We start from the raw sequence: 21,288 nt of genomic DNA on the forward strand, positions 1-21,288 counted from the left end.
TCCTTGAGAAAACAAAAGACAAGAGCCTGCAAATTTAAGACAAGGCCATGGCCCTAGCTCTTCAGTTTGATGAGTACAGCCCTGCGTGGCATAAGTGAATGCAGATCTATTGCAGAGGCTCCAGCCCATGATACTGAAACATTTGACATTTGATCAGTAAGTTTTTGAGATGAAAAGATGCAGAGGAACAAAAATATGAAGAAAGAAACCACCATACCTCCCACACATTCAGGGGATGAATCATTAAGAAGCCAGTTCTGTAATTTGCTCCTCATTTCTCTGCAACTCTGCACAGGAAAAATTAGGTGATGATGTAAAACAAGAAAAAGTACTTTGCAACTGTCCCAACACCAACTCCTAGGAGCTATTCATTAAAGATCACCACTTATTTTCACACATGGGGTTCAGATGTCAGCAGCAGAACAAGTGCTATTTGAATTTAGCTCAGTCCATCCTTTTGATGATTCTTCCCAGCAAGCAAATGATAGAAGCGGACATAACTGGGGAGATTAGTAGTGTCTATCATTGTCTCTTTGAGCACTAGCTGAACTCTGATGTATCTATTCTAGGACAACTGCTTTTACATGGTTTGCTTTTTTCTTTTGGGAAAGGTAAACATGGTTAGGTCAGATATGGGCCTTATGATTTCTGCTAAATCAATTTGTGCTCTTCAAACCATTTGTGGAACATGTAATGTGGAAACTATATCCTTATGCTATCGTAAGCAGGTGGGAAGCAAACCTACATGTTTATTACCCAGTGCTATTTGAGTTCTCATGAATTTGGCTTGTAAGAACAAGAGTCTTCAAGTGTAATTTACAGACATTCATTCATACTGAGATATTTAATCGTCAAGTTTATTTCATCTTGGTTCTAGGTTGAAGGGGTCAAGTATGAGCTGTGTATTTGTCTTTGGGAGCTGGAGACTTGAAAGTGTTGATAGGCAAGAAGCAGAGTTCTGAAGAATAGCAGTAAGTATTGCCACAAACACTTAAAAAGAGGGCAAGCAAGGAGTACCTTTAAGTACTTCTTTTTACAGACCTCACACCATATAAACTACCACATAGTTTAAAGCCAGATCTGCAAGCTCCTGGAAATCATAGCCATTAGTTGTTTGTCTTAATACATGTCGGTGAAATGGGCAGGAATTTTAGGGTTCTCAGTGTTTCGCTTCTTCATGTCTAAATTTTGCTTTTTCTTTTAATTTTAAAAGTGGTCACTGATCTACTGTAAAACATGAATGCCATATGGACTTTTTTTTTTTTTTAATGTATAACATCATGGCCTATTAAAGAGTTTGACTAAAGAATGATGTAAAAGGCTTTAATAATTTAAATACTTGTTCAGCTATGGAAACGTACAATCTGTTTTACGTTTAGTGAGGAACCTGCAGTTGTTATAAATGTAATGAATTTTAAAGTGTCCCATCCATTACTTAATACAACAATTTGCTGTAGTAATAACCACACTCATTCTGTTACAGTTTTCCATATTTGAGATGCTAGGAGATAAGTCAGGGACGCAAAACTCAAATAGGGATCAAAACTCTTCTACATTTCAAAAGACACAACACTGGAGTTTAGTTCAGTTATCTCTGACAATACCAACACTTCATCCTTATGCAAGGAAATGTTATTGTAATATCACATAGAAGGGAAGACAACATAATAGTTTGTTTGATTAGTATTTTTTTCCATGTAATGCTTTATAAAAGAGATAAAGCTGAAGAAAATAAAAACAGATGTACATATTATGATGGAATACACTGTCCTTATTTAAATAAATTTCCTTGAGCTGTATCTTTTTAAAAGGTGAAAATTAAACACTAATATTAATTTCACTGTATAAAAGTGATGGTAGCAATTATAAAGAGCCCAATGGTCTTATGCCTATTTCACTTTAAAGTTTTCACAGCAAAAATAGTAAAATTTGCAATATTACCAAAAAGATGCAAACCTGTCAAATATATTACTCTGAAGTAAATTAACAATAAATTTATAGGAACCTACCATAGGAACTATTAAGTGGACAGTAGTAATGATTTTCTATATAAAATCTATCAAAAATTGTTGGAGAAAATATACGAAGCGTAGCTGATAGCTGATGAAATCTGCAATATGGCCACTGAGAAATAAGTTGCAGATCATCAAAGTTAGCTCTTGTGCAGAAACATCCACCATGAGTTCCTTAATTTTGTTTTCACTGGAGAACAGCAGGAGGTTTCCATAATGCAACCATCATAGCAAACTGATCCAATGTTGTACTTTGAGCTTTACCCGTAGTTGGAACTTGCAACAGTTTTGATTTTTTGGTGCTCTGATCTGTTTTGCTCTCTGGAAGGCTATGTAAATATAAAAATCTTCAGCAGAAAGACAACTCTCGCTAAAGCACTGGCAAATGGTCTTTGCAGAAGACTGCTAAAAAAAAAAAAAAAAAAAAGAAAAAGAAAAAGGGATGAACAGATTTAGCTGAACTGGTAAAGCTATACAGTAACTCTATAAATAAAGCACAAAATAGGTTTGTGGTAGAAGCTGATATTTGTGGCACATGCCCTCCAGACACACGAGCACATATATTCTTGCAGTTCACAAGCCCCTTTGCAGGTTTAAAGGTGTTCATCTGTACAAAGCTTCTGTAGCCTGAATCAGCACCCACTCCCTGATCTTACAGCAATGGAGCCAAAATAAACTTTCAACTATTTTGAACAGAAAAAAAAAAAAAAAAAAAAAAAGTCAAGAGATCAATTCCACCCAACCTCATGCATTCAATTGAAGCACCTAAACAAGGATGTAATTAATTCAGACTCCAGTTATCGACCATGAACGGAAAGCTTCAACCCCAAGAAAGTGCCTCGACCTTGCTCAGATCAAGGGTGTCAGTGTTCCCAGCTCAGACATCTCAGCTGAGTTACTCAAATTAGGTGTGACGACCAACTGCAGGTCTCCCTGTATACGAGTGCTCCTAGCAGAGCCCAGAGAGCTTTCACCATTCGCATGACTAAAAGTAACAAGTATAGCCATGTTCTGCTCTGCTGGCCCTGCATCCAGCACCGAGACCAGCCAGAACTGCTTCTGGTTCTTCATCTAAATTAGGAAACATTTTTTCTTTCTATGGAAAGCATTGGCAGCTTTATAATTCCCCCTCCCTACCAGCTAAACACTTGCCAGTGTTTCTTCAGTTCACATTCTGAATGGAAGATTAGATTGTTTTGTTTTTCTTCAGGCATGAAGAAAAAAAAAAGCACAAAACTTTTTTTAATTAGTTAGTTGAAACTTTTATTCAGAAATAGAGCCTATCAATTTTCCCTGTCCTGTCGTAGCTAGCAGAGAATGAAGCACCACAAATTCTCTCGTAACTGGAGGAAAGCTCCAATGTGTCCCTTTGTGGGTGCCTCACTTTGGTCCTCAGAGTGGAAATGGAGTACTCTGACTGCAAACTCTTTGTTCCTGGGAAAAGCTTTGTCTCCAGGGACACTTGTCTCAGTACTGCTGCAGGACCAGCTGTGGTGTGGTTGAAGGTGAGCACAAGGACATCTGATTTTTATTCATTCCCAAATGAGGTTATATGGAGCTCCCTTGCTTCACACTTCTCATCGAGAAGGTGACTTTACCTACTGTCTGATTTATGTCTGCAGCACTGACACCCTGCTTTGGCCTTCAGAAGAATTACGCTGCAGTTGAGAACGCCACCAGCTGATTCCCAGACCACCCGGTATCTCAGGGAGCATCACCACCTCGTTTCTTTCCAACTAATACATCCCAAAGACATAATGTTAATTAAGCCATACCGTACCTCCAGCTGTTTGGATCTTGCTGTGTTTATTTCCTTCTAATCTTAATCAGAAAACAAAAGGTAAAGATGGTTAAAACATTGTAACATATTGCCAGTTTAGAACATGGTTTAACAAAGCATGCGACAGAGGTACCACTGTTCCAAAGACAAGTACTATTATTACGGTAAATAGTGTTATTTTTCTTCATTTTTTTGTTTTGCAGCACATTTTGGAAGCTCCAGTCAGTGACTTAGCTCTGTGGTGTACGTAAGTGACAGCAGCATTTTGTTGTATTAAATCTGAAAAATATTACATGATTTCATAAATATGTTTATGACTTGTCTTTAAGTACCTATAAACCAAATGTTTTTCCCACTGTTTAAAAACATAACATGGAAAATAAACAGTTTGCACTGGGTTTCATATAAGAACAGAAATAAACCTGAAAGCAAGCATTTACTAACTGTTATTACTGGAATTCACCACAATGCAAGTAAACACCTTCAAAACTAAAAATACTGCCAAGGCTCTGCAAGTGCATATATCATAGCCTCTTAATCCTAACAGGTTTTTGTTTTCCTTGAATTCACACACCACTCAGAGCATGAAGAAGCTGTTCAGAAGACAATGTACTACCCTGGCAGCATCTGCTCTATGATCCTTTGACAAAAGTAGGTGTGTTAGAACTTAAATAAATGGGAGCAATCACTTTGACGATTATAAATAGCCTCACAGCCTCAAGAGGGACCAAGGCTGGTCGGTCTGTCTGAAGTAATCATTGATTTTTAAAGGATAAATACATCTTGCTAGATAAAATTAAACTGAGAAAGCAGGACAAATACAATACACAACCTTCCAATACCTTTCGGTGCAGCTTTCGTCTGACTGGAAACCATGGCAGCTGCATCTGATGGCAGACCCACATACACACCACCGTAGTTCCTGATTTGAGAAAAAAAAATTAAGAAACAACACAGCTTAATTGGAACACTTCTTCCTATAACATCAGTGTCACGCAATGACATTACAAAAACCATGCACGGTCAGAGAAGATGCATCTCTGCACAAGCATCCTTAGAAGAGCCCTCCTTTCCCACAGCTATGGGGGGAAAAAACTCCTGAGGCTGGCTGTTACTCACAAGTGGGACCTAAGGCTGTGAAATGAGTATTTCATTCAAGTTCCTGTTATTTTTCATTAAATCCCACCTGCCTTGTGACAATACATGTCACCTGCACAGCTTCTCCTGGACACCAGTTTCCAACAGACAGACAGTCTGACAGCAGTGCCCCAATGCTGAGACCGCTGAAGCATGTCACTTCAGACAATGCACACCAATTAAACAACACTTTCACCTCTCCTCATTAATAAATAGGATCTGCACCTCCCTCCTTAGGGCCACAACTGGAGAAGACTGTTAGTAGAAAGAGACATAATAGTATTTGGTACTTTCATAGCCCATCCCTCTCCTTCTCATACCCTTACAGAGTGTACTTTCTGGCTCTGAGACCTGTATGAAAAGCAAGGACTGAAAGGGGGTGGAAAAATGGGGTCCTTAAAAATTTCTGCCATGCCTGGAGGTAGCTGCTCTCACCCATTAGGTACTAAATGAACCACATCCCTGGGGATCTGAGTTGATTTCTGATTTGTTTGATGATGGAGTCACATTTCCTTTAATTTCTAGCCCAGTGGAGATCTCCCACAGGTGCTGATGCCATCTGTGGCAAGGCTGGTGGGAAGGCAGAGGTCACTGAACATTATGGACCAAATCATCTACAACTGTGAGACAGTGTGCTCATCTTACTGCAAAGCTCCCTCCCCCAGCACACTAACAGGGCGGAGCACGATCATCAAAATGTGAATTTTCCTATTCTTTTACTTGTTCTGATGAGATTGGTGGGGCTTAGGAGAAAAGGAAGAATGTACAGCCAGCAGCAAAACTCAGTGCAGTCAATTCCAAATTAAGCCAGTACAGGACCTACCTCCTTTTGTCATCGTCTGATACAGATTCTTCTGCTCTGTAACACCAAAAGATACAGAACACATTAGCATACAGTTTATTTCAGATACTCTGCCACCATCTGGGTAGATTCAGGGGCAAAGGAGGAAGGGGATTACTAGTGATCCCAGTTTAATTCAGATCATCCACAGTTCAATAAAGTATTCACAAAGGATGAAAAAAAAAAAAAAAAAAGAGTGACAATTTTCTAATCTACTGTATGGAGAAAAGAAAAGGATTGAGAACAGATGCAGCTTACTTTCCACAGCCCCCTCCAGTGATGCCTGAAAGTAGGCTTGGAAGCTGAAAGCTGGTAGATTAGCATCTTTCCTGAGTGAAAGGATGTTGCTCCCAACATTGTTCCACGTATAACTGGAACATAAAGGCTCCATGCGTAACAGAAACAAGCCTTGGCTGTTCTTCCACCAATAGAGGACTGGAAGGGACTGGCCATCCATGCTGGCATGGGAATGAAGATGAAGAAAGAGAAACTTTGACAGCAGCTGTGCCAAAATGTGCTACAGAACCCCTATGTTAAGTGAGGTACTGCTACAACTGAGGTCAGAGTTGTTTGCAAACCAAACAACTGTTACTAATCCTTCATAATGGACAATTACTTCTCTTCTACCCTTAGATTAAAATGAACAGGGAGTCACTAAGGTTTGACTCCCCCTGCTTGAAATACTGTCCAGCGTGGCTGAACCTGGACGGGGTAAAGTAATCAGCACTGATATGAAGGCACATGTGGTTAAAAGATAAAAATGGTATTGTTACTACCCGTGGGTATAGTGCCTGTGCTGTGCTCTCAGTCTGTGCCCCAGCATCAGCCTTCACCCAAACCACTCACCCGCCTTTGATTAAATATTTGGACTTTGAGCTCTGCCTCATGCATGGCTGGGTATGGATCAGGGCAGCTGCTGCACGTCAGCTTGGCTTGCAACCTACCAACCTAGCAATAAAAATAGAGGCAAAGGAACTTGAGTGCTGTCAAATCCATGGACATCCTGCACTCCTTCCCTACAGCGGCGGGTAATGGTGACACCTGCCCAACCTTACCGCAGCTGCGGCCGCAGCAGGGGAAGGCTGCAAACAGGGAAGGGAGCACCCCGACACAAGGAGAGCTCTGCTGTGCAAATGCTCATGCACAGGTTGTTCACCTGGATGCTGTCGCCTGGATATCCTCAGCTAGGAACCAACTGCCTGAACTATGTGGGCAATGAAAAGATGCTCCCCATCATCAGCTGAGCCATGAATTTCTGGTTTGCTCCCCATGCAACAAAACTGAGAGCTGGCCTCTACCCAGCCTTAGGGCTAAATCTATATTGTAGCTGTGAAAGGTTTTGCTGAACTATGACATTGAACAATAACATATGACATTTCTTATTTTAATTTATTTGTTCTGAAAGGTATGTGTGCCCACTGTTTAATAATCAGGGCTGTATGCCATTACTGACCCCTGAAGTCAAGGGGGCTTTTGCCCAAAGTGCAGAGAGCTGGTAGCAAGACACGGCCTTAAATGCAGGGAGATGGCCCTTAGACCTCAGTCAGCACTCTCCGGGGCAGATAGCAAGCACCTTAAAAATATTGCTACAAACTGGAGATAATTTCACACATCTTTCTAAGAAGCAGAACATTATAAACTATCCTTTATGCATCAGCACAGCAGATATGGTTATACCAGTCCTTTAACAGCAGAGGTTTGGGGTAAATCTAAGAACACTGCATTTTCCTAAAGGATATTCACACAGGGCATACCACTGCCTGGGGTGAGCCTCCTTGTCTGCTGTCATTGCTTGTGTCTTATCACTCAAGAGGCACTGAGCAATAAACTCTTCATTCCCTGGTCTTCCTGCCACTCCTGTTTGGAGGAGCAAGTGCCACCTCAGAAGGCATTGCCCATCTGCCACCATGTAGCCTCAGTCACTCAGTCCTCCTGCAGACAGACCCCTTTCCTTGAGGGCTGCAAAGATCCTTTATCCTAGTATGGGCCAGTTTTCCAGCAGAAGAAAGAGGAAAGAATGTGCATATCAATGGGTAGGAATGAGATGTATATTTTTAGTAAAAAAAATAATAAAAAAATGACAGCACTTTAAGAACGGGACCTTGGGTGACAGAAGATCACAAACAATCACTTCTGTTGAAGCAACCAAATGTGTCACAGGACTGATTTTCTCATACAACTGGAAACGTTTTCTATAATCCAGATTAACCATTAAGCAAAGAAAAGAATCCTTTAAAAGCACTGACAATTTCATGAGCAGCTCAAAGCCACTAAAATGGAGTTGTAAGAATAATAATCACTATTGTCCAACAGGAAATTAATGTCAATGTTTAAAAAAGCCTCTACTAGGCAACAGGACTATTTTGTTCTGTTCTAGCAATGTTCTGTAACGGGGCATCACTGGACCATTACTGTCATTCTCTTACCAAAACAAGTTACCCAGGTCTATGGTTAAGCAGGCTAGTTTTTTTTAAATGTTTTGCTTTCCTCCTTTCCTCTTAACAGCTACAAATCAAAGTCTGATTTTACAATGCCTTTTCCCTTAAATGCTCAGTAGCAAATAGTCTGGGATTGAGCAGGCCACAGCTCTTGGGCTGAGTTATGACTGGGTGCAATCGGTCATACTGCTGCTGGGAAAGAAGGGGTGAACAGAGAGGAGGAATGTGGAAGCGTGAGAGGAAAAGAACAAAAAATTCTGGTGGTGACACTGGAGGAAGAAGCCATTTTCCACCTTCCTGAGGACTCATTTCTAAGCAGCAGGGGAAAGAAAGCTGCTCCAAGGTATACATTACACATTTTTGCACATCTCTTGCTTTCACACACTTTGGTCTGTAGTTTAAGGCACCATTTCAAGAAGTGTCCACTGATTTCACATGTTCAAATTTCAATTTGCCAGCTGAGGCAGATGGACCACTGCTGCTTCTGTGCTCACACGGCATGAACAGAGGTGGCCCCAGGGAGTTGCACTGCAGTGGTGGCACTTGGAAATGTCTGTTTGGCATGCTTTGTGGAAATGAGAATGGAAGGAAGCTCCTTTGGTTTGGGCAGTGCTCTGATCGCCATGTCTCCCAGACTCACAGAGGATGCAGGAGTTCAGCACAACCTCTCTTTCTCTCTCCCATGACCTGTCCCTCTAATGAGTCTCTAGTTTCCTCTTATCTTAGGGAAAAAAGCACAAAATATAAATTTTAAATATCTCACTCTGCATCAAAGAGCCTCCACTTACAGTGTTCTCCAGGAACAGCAAGCTATGATAAGCCTTTCTGCCCCAGGAATGGATGGCAAAAGGAACTGAACAGGCTGGACCAGACAGCCTGATGCGCTTTGCACTGATCTGCTGCAGTGTCACTGCATCTGCTCTCAGATGCTGTTGACATCTACTGCAAAGGAGCTGAGATCACATTTTTCAGCAGGTGGCGTAGGTGGAGTCCTGTAGCTGGTAGGCAGATTTAACAGCAAATCCCTGTAACAGCATCTATTTTCAGCTAGAAGAAATGTTTCTTTTGGTAAGGATTTGTCTGTCCCAAGAGGGCTCCTGTCACCATCTTAAGTTTGAAAAATATTCTTAGTTCTCCAGCTGTCAGTTTTTACATCCATCAGTCCTGTGCCCATTTGATGGCAAAAAAACTGCCATTTTTCACGTAATATTTTAAATATCAAATGACAGGCATTCACATTAATTCACTCCATCCACATTTTTCCTGTCTCAGTTTTTATGACTTTGTTCATGTTGAACTCTGGCATTATACAGGCTCCTTCTAGTAGTACTCAGCAGTCCTGCCAGAAATAATTCATTAAACTTTGCACAAGCAACAGATTTCGTCACCTTAGTTTCACAGTCTTTCTTGGGACCAAGGGACTGACATTTGTATTTGATGGATTTCTTCCCAATATTTTGACACAGTTTTGAATTGTGTCCTTTTTCCTTCATACTGCTATTAATCTTCTTCCGAACCCAGGCACATTCTGAATACAATAGGCATTGCGTTAGTCTGTAGTATATACTTTACCCCTCTTACATCCAAACTTTCCCAGTTACCACAATGTACTTGTTTTAGTACGTCAGCTGGCTGAAGCTGGGTAACAGGTTTTTGAGCGCTGGAGTATGCAGGAAGAGATCACATTCCCAGATCATATGCCCTTTTTGTCATTGTGCAGACCTCAACCCTCAGAGCACTTTGCATAGGAAGACCGTACCACCGTTGCCAGTTTACTAGTGAAACAACTCAAGGCTCAAAGGGCAAAAGAGCTTGTCTGTAGTCACCTGGGAGGGCTCTGAGCAGGATCCAGCCCTCCCTCAATCCACCTGGCCCTTGGAGTTGCAATGAGTCGCCATCAGGAAACAAGAAATCTTTTGAATTAAAATAACTGGATCCTGTACTGAAAAGTATGATGCAAGTGAGCATTCAAACGCTTTTCTCAACCACAGACGGTATGACTGAAATAGTTTTTTTCTGGTATTTTACTTCCTTTGTAAAAATCTGCTGCTAAATATTAGGATGATTGATCTAGGGCTTTTCTGGTCATCACTGCAGTTTCCCCCTCATTAGAAACACAGATCTGTTAGTGTCTGACTTGAAGGCTCAATCATGCTATTACTCACACGGATTGTTCGGCTGGCTCCACTGTACTTATCGGAATGAGTAATGGTTCCAGGACTGACCCCTTCCCTTGTTGAAGTCTGCACTAGTAATTAGTTTTTTTCTAAGCTATCTTGATACTTTTCTGAAACATTACAGAGGATCTATCCCTATTAAGCAGTATTTTCCCAGCTTAAGTCTTGAAGCCCCAGCCCTACAAGCATTTATGCACACAAAAACACAGTTCTACATGTGCTGACACATTCAGGCACAGAAACATGCCTACTACATTCTTAATTGAACACTGCTTGTGATTTTGAAGTTTAAAATTACCAAAGAGCAAAGAAACAAATGCAGTTCTAAGTCAGTCGCTTAAATTATCTCAATTGCCTGGACAACATAAGAAGACCCTAATATAAATTGAAAACAGTGGTTTTGTTTATCTAAGAGTACTGAGGGCATGGGTGCTGCAGGCTATATCAAGAGGAGGTTCCTCATAAGCTTGCCTTCTGTAATTTATTTATTGTCTGAGACTGCAAATCCAGAAAACAGATTACACGGGTAATAGATCTCAAGAGTATCTGTGACAACAGGACTCATCCGCCAAGCAAGACCTGTCTTTAGTTCTCAGCCGTGCTCTGTAATAGCAAAGACAAGCCTGTTCTTATGCTCTTCTCTCCCCACATTTATCTGACTTGACAGCCCTTATTTCTGCTCCAGGATTCTTCCGACTAATTAAGAGTAGTTATTTTAAATGAAGTAAATAAAGCTGAAGAACATCCCTATTGCATAATATGAAAATATTTACCCGGTCCCTCAGGCTCAAACTCTAGTGGCAAATAACAATTATATGAAAAAGAAGGCAAGACCTCGGGATGACTTCTTTAATGTTTCCTTTGATAGGGAAATAGATTTGTAGCTGAATAAAGCTGTTCCTGCAATTTTTTGCATCAGCAAATGAAAAATGGGTTGACAAAGGCTGATCTTTTGTTGCTGTTTTTCAGTAAACCAGAAGTTGGTGAGAGGCAGCAGGACAACAGAGGTTCAGGCCTTCCACGTTTGGAGAAAAACAGGATGGGTAGGGCTGCCCACTGCTCCTCAGCATCAAAGATAAGGGACAGAAAAAGGAGCTGATAGATATTATCTTCAATGTGGAAAAGGTAAGGGTCATAACCTTCACTAGCTAAAGATCTCATCTGCAGCTAAATAGAGAAGGTTGGTGTTTTCTAAAGGAAGTCTGGATGGGTTACCAGGTCTCCGGCAAAGGGGGGAGTTTTGCTTGACTGGCTCATTAAATCTCTCACAGGGGTTGGTGGAAACTTATGTGGTCACTTCATACAATGACCACCTCTGGAAGACAACTCTCTCAACAGAGGCTAAGAAAAGACATTTCTGCTAGAGAAATAAAAGGGGAAGGAATCTGCAGAACAGTAAACAAGATGTGAGGTTGTTTTGAGGAGATGGAAGCTGTCACTAAAGACAATAAGCATCTGGTGCTGTTGATTACATATCAGGAACCAGATGAATCATTACAATGACTAAATCCAGTATAAGGCTAGTAGGTCTGAAGATAAGTCCATGGTTACATGTTTGAAAAGGTAGCGCAAGTACTTACACATCTTTAGTAGTCCCTGTGGCACCTAGAATGGAAAAAAAAAAAAAAGCATATGTTTACAAGATAATGGCATAATCCTGAAACAAACTGATAGTACAGTAAATGTTTTTCTGCCCTTCTGTCCTAAACAACTTCCTTACATGCACTGTAAAAAAGAGGCAGATATAGTAACAGGCATCTTCTATTGTCAGAGAACAGATTTCTCATGATTATCTAGTTTATTCTTAATGATTATCTGTATTAGCCTTTCAGTCTGTCATACTTAGACCTGGGCCAAATTCTCAGAGGGTAAGATGATGGTGCAGTGGACCAGCACCTTAGCTGCAGTCACTCAGGATGAGAGCAACATGAGATAACATTCATCTTCCTGAATTTTTTATGCTTCATTTTGCTCAGTCCTCTGGTGGTTTTGTGTGTTACAAACTGGCCGCAGCTAACCAAGCAGTTACTCCCAAATGCCTGTTAATTTTGTGCACGTGCCATTTGATCCACTTGTAGATATGGCACTATGTGTGCAAACACTGCTCCATTCTTCCTGCCAGATAAACAATGTTTTATAAAACAACTAGACAGAAATAATCTAAACATTGGGACACCATCCATCCAAAGCCCCAGACATCTAAATAGATCAACCACCCCTTAATTCATCATGCTACTTAACAAAAAAGCAAAAAGACAAAAGCTACAACTAGACTGCCTGATTTCAGTGATTGATTTTTTGGTGACTCAGATGCTTCTTGCTGGGAGAGGAACATGCACTCAAGTACAAACTCCTTCCTGTTCCTCCCAAGTTATTAATGACGCGTTGCTATTGCTGGTATGTCGTTCAGCTGAGTAACCAGCAAATGATCCCTTCTATTAATTACACAGGCTAGGGTAGACATTAGAGGACCTTTCACTTCTTCCCTTTCCTCTCAGTATTTATCTGGAAGAGACTATCTGAGCTCACTCTGAAGAAACTACAGTTGCCAATCAAAAATATTTTTACGGGTTTAGAGATTTTTTTTTCCAGCCATGGCATTTCATTTATTAGAAAACTTTATTTTTGCTACTGAAAGATATCCATGAAGAGCAAACATCTTTCATTGCACTCTGATGTATGAGAATATGCCTTCCCTGACCTGATTTTAAACCCAGGGAGGAAGAGACAGTCCTGCAAGGCCTTTCAGCAGTACCTACCTGAATGGACAGCTTGAATTGCAGGAAACTTCTCTTTATAGCTAACTCTTGAGTGTAATTTCATTCCCGGTTCCTATTACTTGACCATCCCTCCTTTTCCCAGCAACAACATAGACTCATCTTGCATGACCATACACATTTCTTCTATTGGCATTGATACCAGAGTCAGCAAAATCTCAGTAGAGCTGTATGTATCAAAGGTACTCTTCATTAAGCTGGAAGCACTGTGCATGATAAGCTCAGGTCTGAGCTCTCACACTTCATTCTACCAAGCAGCCTTCTGAGACTTTTTGGCTCTAAAGGCATATCTACATGGTACTATCTATAAACCCCCCAAATTAATTGTGACCAGATGTACGGTTTGCATTACAAACCTCAATCTCAGCTGATGTGGGAAGATGTCTTCTGCTACCCAGGCTAGTTCATTAAGAGTTAGCTCAGCTATCTATCTTCAGGGCACCACCCTGCACACCCAGACAGAGCCCAGCCATCAGCAACAGCTCAGAGAGCACACGTTGAAAAGCCCAGTCCTGTTGCTGTAGCTAGCAGGATTTTTTTTTTCCAGAAGAAACCATTTGTGTCTTCTGCATCAGAACCACAACTTTCTCATTTTCTCACCTCAACCTAAGCTCACTGAAAACAAACCCAATTTCTACAAAAAGGTTCAGAGCCCTTTGTGAGGCCTCTGCTGAACCTTTGTTGAATCTGAGCCAGGCCTCTCAGCACATTGGGTCTTGGTTTAAAAAATCTGTAACACCTTCTGTGCAGGAAGTATACCAAAAGTGTTTGATAAGCAAACTGAAACCTTAACTGGGTGGAAAGAATGGCATGTCTACAGGACAGCTGCAGTTCTGTATGGAGATAGTCAGGTTTTAGTCAACTGCCAAACACACTTCAATGCCATGCCCTTGTTCAACACCATGCCCAGGTTCAGTGCGGTACCCATGCGGTAAGTCTGCTGCCCTCAGTGCCCTCAGTACTCTGCACAGATTCCAGCTCTGGACACAGGGATGCACTCATCCGAGGAAGTCTACCTGGTAGGCAGACCCTATGAGTACTCTGGGACAGGAGCTGTCTCTCAGACCCACCAGCTTGGGCTTCATGTAGAGCCACATGGCTGTGAATGTGTTTGAGAGGTATGCCACTAGCACTCCCACCTCGCGGCACTCGTTTCCTTTGATGTTAGGGGGGTGTACCACAGCCAAAACTCACTGCAACTTTTTGAAATGCACCTCACAAAGAAACACAATGAACTAAGCATGATGAAAACAAAATCACTTTTTAAAAGATCATTTTTATTGGCTCGTTTCCAATTGTTTTTATAAGAACAAAGAATTAGGTTATCCTCACTTCCATTGATGGGAGTCCATCATGCTTTCAGTAGTGTTATTTCTAACTTTCACTAGCAGAAATGAAAAAAGAACTTAGTCCAAATTCACTTGGGTTCCACTAAAGTATCTGATCTAGACCTGAAAGTGGTTCCAGTTCACAAAACAGTTTTCTTGCTGGAAGTACTATAAGCTTGGGAATGAACATCACTTCAGTTAGGTAGCCCGTAACTATCTCTATGTAAAAACTAATAAGGTTTCTTCATTAGGGAGAATACCCCTTTATACAGTTTTTTACTTCACAATGGATCCAATAACATCACAGTTTGTACAGGCTTGTGTTTGTTTTTAAAGTCTTGCTCCCTCACCCTCACTCCTGTTACTTCACAGATATGTTTCTCTAATTTGTCCATGTTTAGTAACCAACACATTGCTTTATAGCTCGTCAAGTTCCTCCCGCCAGAAGTTCAGCAAAAGTACCTTGCTTACTCTCAGTTCCCAAACAGTGCATAGCTATTTCACAGCTGCAAGACTTAGTGCTCTTGTAGTCATAAAAATTACTTGAAAAAGGCTTTTTTGAAAGGCTATTCATTTTTCCAGCTACATCAGTTTGGTCTAAAATAAAAGGTAGCACTTGACCCCACAAACCTTGTCTAATAGATTCCTGCTGGTTTGGGCCGCCCAAGGCTGTTTTTGCAACGTGGCTAATGGATAAGCTCTAAGTAGAGGTAATAGCAGTGAAGACAGCTGAACCCTCTCTGGTAACCTGCTGGGAAGACTGGGAACCTGAGGAATTGCAACAGGCACCACATTTCTTTCCTGGCAGAACTCTAAACGATAGAGCTGAACTCTGTGGACTCCCCAGCCTTATTCCAGCCACTTCCCTAGCAACTTCCCAGTCGAATCACAGAAATAGACTGATGGTAGCCAGGATAATAACAAATAAAGTACTGAGTTCTCCTGAATGACCCCTCTGCTTACACATCTACCAGTAAGACCATGGGTGCATTTTAGCACTTCACAGCTGCAAGAAGAGGAGGAGGAATACAGCCCGCAGAATAAACGAGGCACATTCAGACATTCATCACTCTGAACACGAGTGATTACAGGGGAAAAACATTCTGCATAGAATGGTGGGGCTGGGATCCCTCACAAAACATGACATTAAAACAGTCACAAAAGAAGGACAAATATATATCATCCCAAAGCATCTTCCATTCAGTGAGAGGGGGTCTGCACTTTCAAAACAAAAGCAGCTTGTTACTTGTATCCCTGCAGAATTTCAGTAATTCTAAAATTCAGTAAATTCAAAAATGTTTGAGAGGAACTGATGGCCACAACGTATATTGTTCTACACTGAGGCATGCACCATGAGCAAATGTGGAAGACAAAAAAATCAGAAAAACAGAAGGATGAGAGGCAACCACTTACATGAACAGAAACATGGATGCAAAAAATGCCAGCATCTGGCTTTAAAGCAGACTATGAATGATTTTCCTATTAATTTCTAATGAACATTTTTATGCAATATTTTCTTGCAAATATTCCAAATGGTAATAAAAATCAAATAAAAAATAAAATTACGTGTACACATATACAACACAAGATTACATATGAGTTTTCTATTGTTTGTTCCCTTCTCATTGGCTCCAAAAAAAAGCAACATGGAATCAAATCCTAACTTCCATGGAGTTATGCTCGATCTAATTCAGTGTAACTGAGGGTAGAAATAAATCAATGTACCTGACATCGATTACTTCAGCTCATCAGTTGGCAGTTTGGTACATAGACATGACCTGATCAAACATTAATTTCAAAAATTGCTTTAAATATAACGGTAGAGGGGTTTCCTGGGTATTCCACCAATCTGAAGTTAATAAGTCTGTATAAACTTGGTGTGAAAGTTCTCCTTCACTGTAATTTGGCAGTATTTTAAGCTTCCCACAGAGTAACAGCTTGTCTGTATATTTAAATCAAGGCTAGACTGCCAGCCTCCACTGAGTACCATAATTTAAGGCGCTGTCATTGCTACTACAATTGATATAGAAAGAAGGAGGCAGTTAAAAAATTGCTTGTGAAACAACACTAGAATGGAGGGAAATGCCTTAGCCCAGAAAAGAAGGAAATTAATGTGTAAGGGTGTGTGTTTTTTTTAAAGACCAAAAAAGAAGTGCTTCTTTGGAGCTTCTGAAACATCAGGAAATAACATGAAAGAAGGATATATGAGACAACAAAACATCAGGAAAGTAACAATTTGCTAACAAAATTGTTATGTGGTAATAAAAACTTTAATGGGATTTTTTTCAAATAAATATAATCCATAGTTAACATTTAAAATGGTGGATATAAGAAGGATCCATTTCATCGATTTGCTCAGATAACACAAGTCACTGTTTCTCAGCTGAGGAGCCTTTAGGCCTCAAATCCTTTTGTCTGATGCTCTGGAAGGAAAAGCTGGGCTCTGTCAATTATATTGGTATTCTGGAGTGCTGCACCACAGACAGAAATGCTATTCTAGATCATGTCTATTAGTTTAGGTCTTGCAGACCATAGGGCTGATAGCTCCTCTGATGTCAGTCCAGCCATGCAACATAAGATAATATCATTAGCTGAACTATCATTATATACGTGTCTGTTTAGGAAAAATCTCATCAGGCTAAAACAAAAATTTTACCAGAGGAAGAAAATGGGGAGTAGGATAACCCATGTCTACTCTGTTCTGTGAAGTATGCTATAATATTATCCTTAGTCATATAATATGACAGAGAGTGTTACAGGTTAATTATATGTTATGCACCTCCAGCTTTGACATTACTGACTGTAGAATAGTCATAACTTCACCGTTGAAGATGTAGTCATGCTGTGCAAGCCACAAAACTAATTTGTATTCATGCTGTACTCATGTCTTTTGGTAAGATGTTGAGAGCTAGACTTTTCTTAAAAGCCCCAGAATTCGGATTAAAAATGATACATCTTCTCCTTCCCCTACATAAAATTACTTTAGTTTTATAGACACACTATGTAAGGAGTGCTAAAATGAAGAAAAAAAAAACAACTAGTAGATGGCGAACTTCTTAATTCTACTACCAGCTGTTGGTGACTGTAACACCACAGTTTCACACTGGTGGAACTGGGAACAGACCTGGACCTCTTAGAGCTATACTTGCTTTGGAAAGTTCTATCAGCGTAAGAGTAATAATTACAGTATACTGAATGTGGATTTTACACTGCATTGTTATTTTAGCCTATGTGAAACTACTGGAGACCTGTGGATTATTTCTAAAGAGTATGCAAGAGGTTGCCATGAAATGCAAGCTGAAGTATTTTGTGAGTAACAGCACAGGCAAGAAAAATTACCAAAGGGGCTGTACTTTCACTGAAAATCATATAAGAAGCCAACACCTGTTGAAAATAGCTGCCTTTAAAGCAATTGTAGACACGTTTATTTAAACCTACAAACTTTTAGCTCAGAGTAACTCACTAAACACCACCACTGTCAGAGTTCACATTCAGCATTCACCTGTTGGTGCCCTGTTAGGAGTGTTATGCGGTGGCCAGGCCAACGGTGCTGGAGACGCTACCACAAAGTGACTAATAACCAGCCCAAAATGAGTATTTTCCCCTGAGCTGCTCTGACAGTTGCTCTGGTGCTTTTACCCAGCAAACAAACGTGGGATGTGAACAAGCATCATCCCACCTATGAAGCTACAGTGGACGAGCAGGGAAACAACTTCGAGTCATGGCAATGCAGGAACCAACTAGCAGGAGAGAAGTAATGCATTTGCAAATGTGACAGCCCTGACAAGAGTGCTGGAAGGTCAAGCCTCAAGAGAGGCTTCCGACACATACGTGATACCTCATTTATAAGCATTTAACAGCAGTCAAGTAAACAATAAGAGCAGAAAAGCCTCCCCCTGTGAGCACAATGCGCGGGGCTCAGGGAGAACGGCAGCACACCGCACAAGCCTACAACTTGCAGGAGTCACTGCTGTTCACGCTCAGAGACGTGTCGGTGCCGCACATCGGCCCTGCTGTCACCCAAGGCACACCACAGCTCTGTCAAAACAAGTCAACGCTGCAAAAGGCTGAGACCCAGCAGGTCTCCCCGGCCTGGCCGCTATTTGGCTGTGCATTGTCAGGAGGTTACGGATTTAATAAATACAGCTGAAAGACTTAAGACGGGAATTTAATTAGGCAGCACTGTTTGCCAGGTGCAGTCAGGATGAAAAACGAGTTATAAATGCTCGTATTTGTAATTATACGGCGTATGCCCACTATTATTTCTATACATTTCCCTTCTACGGGGGCAGGACGAAGAGCCGCGCCGCCTGCCCAGCTCTCCCCTCCCTTTTAGCCAGGGGGGAAGGAGCGGGGCCGGCCGGAGGGCCCGGCCAGGGGCACCCACACCCCGACGTGCACAAAACCTCGGGCTCGCCACGTCCCCGGCCCCTCGGGCGGGCAGACGGGCACGAAGCCACTTCCCAAGGGGCACAAGTGGCCTCACAGGGAACCAAAGGAGGACGGAGCTGGCACCCCCGGATCCTCACGGTCGCGGCGCTGACCCTAAAACCCCCGGTGCCCCCGGCGGGGCACACCGCCCCCATCCCCGGGGGGAGGCGGATGGCGGCCGGCAGAGCAGGATGCTCCCGGCCGGGGCAGCCCCCACCCCACAGCCGGCTTGGGGGGGCGCCTTCCCCGCCCGTCCACGGCCCCCCGACCCCCGTGCCGCCCCCCTACCTCGCCCGCCCGCGCCGCCGGCCGTGGAGTTGCCGCAGCCCATGGGCGCCGCCCGGAGCGGTGCGGAGCGAAGCGGTGCGGAGCTGAGCGGCGACGGGAGGCAGCCGGCAGCGGGCGGAGCCGGGGGGGAGATAAAGCCGCGGGGACCCCTCCTCCTCCTCCACCTCCTCCTCCTCTCCTCCTCCTCCTCCTCCTCCTCCTCTCCCCACCCATCGCCCGGGAAACCGCCGGCCCCAGCGCCGCGCATCCCCGAGGAAAGCCCCCCCGCACCTCGCCGCCCGGCCCCGCGTCACCCCGAGGCTCCTGAGCCCCGGTGCGGTTCCCCACAAGGGTGCAGGGACCCCGAGGGCTACTCCCCACGCATACCCCGAGCGCGGGACTCAGCGACGGCTGCCCCTGGGACCCTCGGGTGGGCCCGGTGCTGCCACGGGTCGGGTGGGGCGAGACCCCACTGCCCTCGGGGGGCAACTTCGCAGGTGTCTGCCAGTTCCTCTTGGAGCTCCTCTTAGAATCACAGAATCATTGAGGTTGGAAGAGACCTTCAAGATCATCTGGTCTTCCTACAGGAGCGCCCCGCTGACCCCGGAGACCCACCGGGTTGGTAGAGCTACGGATTCACTTTTCCTGATTCATGCCAAGAGCACAGAGAAGATGAGTTTGCAATGTCTGCAAGGAAGCTTTTTTATTTAAAATGTACATCATTGCTCCCAAAGAATTTGAAGTTTCTTCTAATCCAGACCTTTCTTCCGCACAGGGCGCTAAAATATTTCCAAGCCTTGTGGAGGTAATCTTGCTCAGGATTTCCAAATGACCAGAGAGCCAAAACCCAATGGATACAACCACAAATACTCCAGTTAGATAGATATGACTGCTGCAATAAATGTGTTTAAGGACATAGAAAAAACTCTTAGGAGTGCCATATCAATGCCACAAGCATCACAAATTCCTAATGACTGATAACTGTCTTTACTACAATAGAACCAGATAGCAAACATTGTTGCTTTATCTTTCCGTCTGTTCAGAGCAGAGAAAGAAAGACATCACAATTTTCTATTTCCCAACAAGCATATTAAGAACAAGCAGCTCCATGCACAGCAGAGTCAATAATGTCCAGTCTCCTACAGATTTATGCCCTGGGGTCTCTTCATGAGCTCCCTCATGTCTACCCAGCAGTGAGCACACCTTGGAGCAGGGTGTGCATTTTTAAGTTCTCCCTCCCCTGGCTGGCCACCTATTTCCATCACATCTGCAGAAACTCAGCATCTCAGGTCTTTGCCTGTCCCTCCTGGTAAAATGAAACTGAACAATCGGTTCAAAATTTAATAAGGCAGAGCTAATGGGCACATGTGCACAGCCATACTACTCCTTCACCACCAGGAGCCCCAGGCACACACGCACAGATTTTGCTTCAGCAAGAATCTCCCAAAGGCACATGCTTTTGATGGCCAGTTTTCTGAAAATCACATAGAAATACAAATTCTCAGGCTGAGCTTTCAAGTGCCTAGCATCAGCCCAAAGTGCATTTTTATGGCAGAGTTAAAAAAGAAGAAAGAGTCCTATGAAAAGCAGGGCTGAAAGACATGCTACTTGAGATCCTGTATGGTTTTCTAATATGAGAACAAAAGATCTCAGCAACCCACACTGACCATAAACTTGCTACTGTGGACTAAGCTATGAGCGTGGTTTTAATACCTAATTTTACCTGAGGGGAAGCAGTTGTGGTGAGCACAGCAGCCATCTCCTCACATATGAGAAGAGGTGGCTAGGAGGCCGAAATCCCCTGGAGATGCCTTCACACTGAGCCATTGCCATGGCCACAAGGAGAAGATATGAGTCTGGTTCAGAAACCTGCGGTTCAAAGAGATCAGAAGGACACTGCATCATCCTTCTAAGCGCTTCCACTTGTCTTACAAGTTCAGTCTACCAAACAGAAGCTGAGGGACCTATGTGCACAAATTAAGGGGTGCAGGTTGAGTCCAACAGGGCAAGGCACTTCCAGCATACCCACCCAAAGCTGGAGCTAACAGCATTTCCAGGAGACTTAGGAGAAAGGCAGTGTGATACGTACCTGTATGTACT

At 42.7% G+C, this 21,288-nt stretch overlaps 1 protein-coding gene across 5 annotated transcripts; it reads right to left on the reverse strand.

Annotated features, from left to right (window-relative positions):
• Nucleotides 1–1,227: 1,227 nt before the first annotated feature.
• Nucleotides 1,228–19,362, reverse strand: C1H12orf75 (chromosome 1 C12orf75 homolog). Of its 5 annotated transcripts, none has more exons than XM_035345882.1 (6): nucleotides 19,210–19,362; nucleotides 11,966–11,990; nucleotides 5,753–5,788; nucleotides 4,635–4,714; nucleotides 3,793–3,828; nucleotides 1,228–2,414 (listed from the first exon to the last, which is right to left on the reverse strand). In XM_035345882.1, exons 1-6 carry the CDS (start codon nucleotides 19,250–19,252, stop codon nucleotides 2,383–2,385), a joined length of 252 nt encoding a protein of 83 aa, XP_035201773.1. In that variant the 5' UTR covers nucleotides 19,253–19,362; the 3' UTR covers nucleotides 1,228–2,382. The 5 variants fall into 5 exon arrangements, with proteins under 5 accessions (XP_035201773.1, XP_035201769.1, XP_035201787.1 ...); XM_035345878.1 differs by having other exon boundaries at nucleotides 1,228–2,417; XM_035345896.1 differs by having other exon boundaries at nucleotides 3,793–3,833.
• Between the last annotated feature and the right edge of the window lie 1,926 nt (nucleotides 19,363–21,288).

Source organism: Oxyura jamaicensis, chromosome 1 (genome assembly GCF_011077185.1).
Source record: "Oxyura jamaicensis isolate SHBP4307 breed ruddy duck chromosome 1, BPBGC_Ojam_1.0, whole genome shotgun sequence".
Lineage (NCBI taxonomy): Eukaryota > Metazoa > Chordata > Aves > Anseriformes > Anatidae > Oxyura > Oxyura jamaicensis.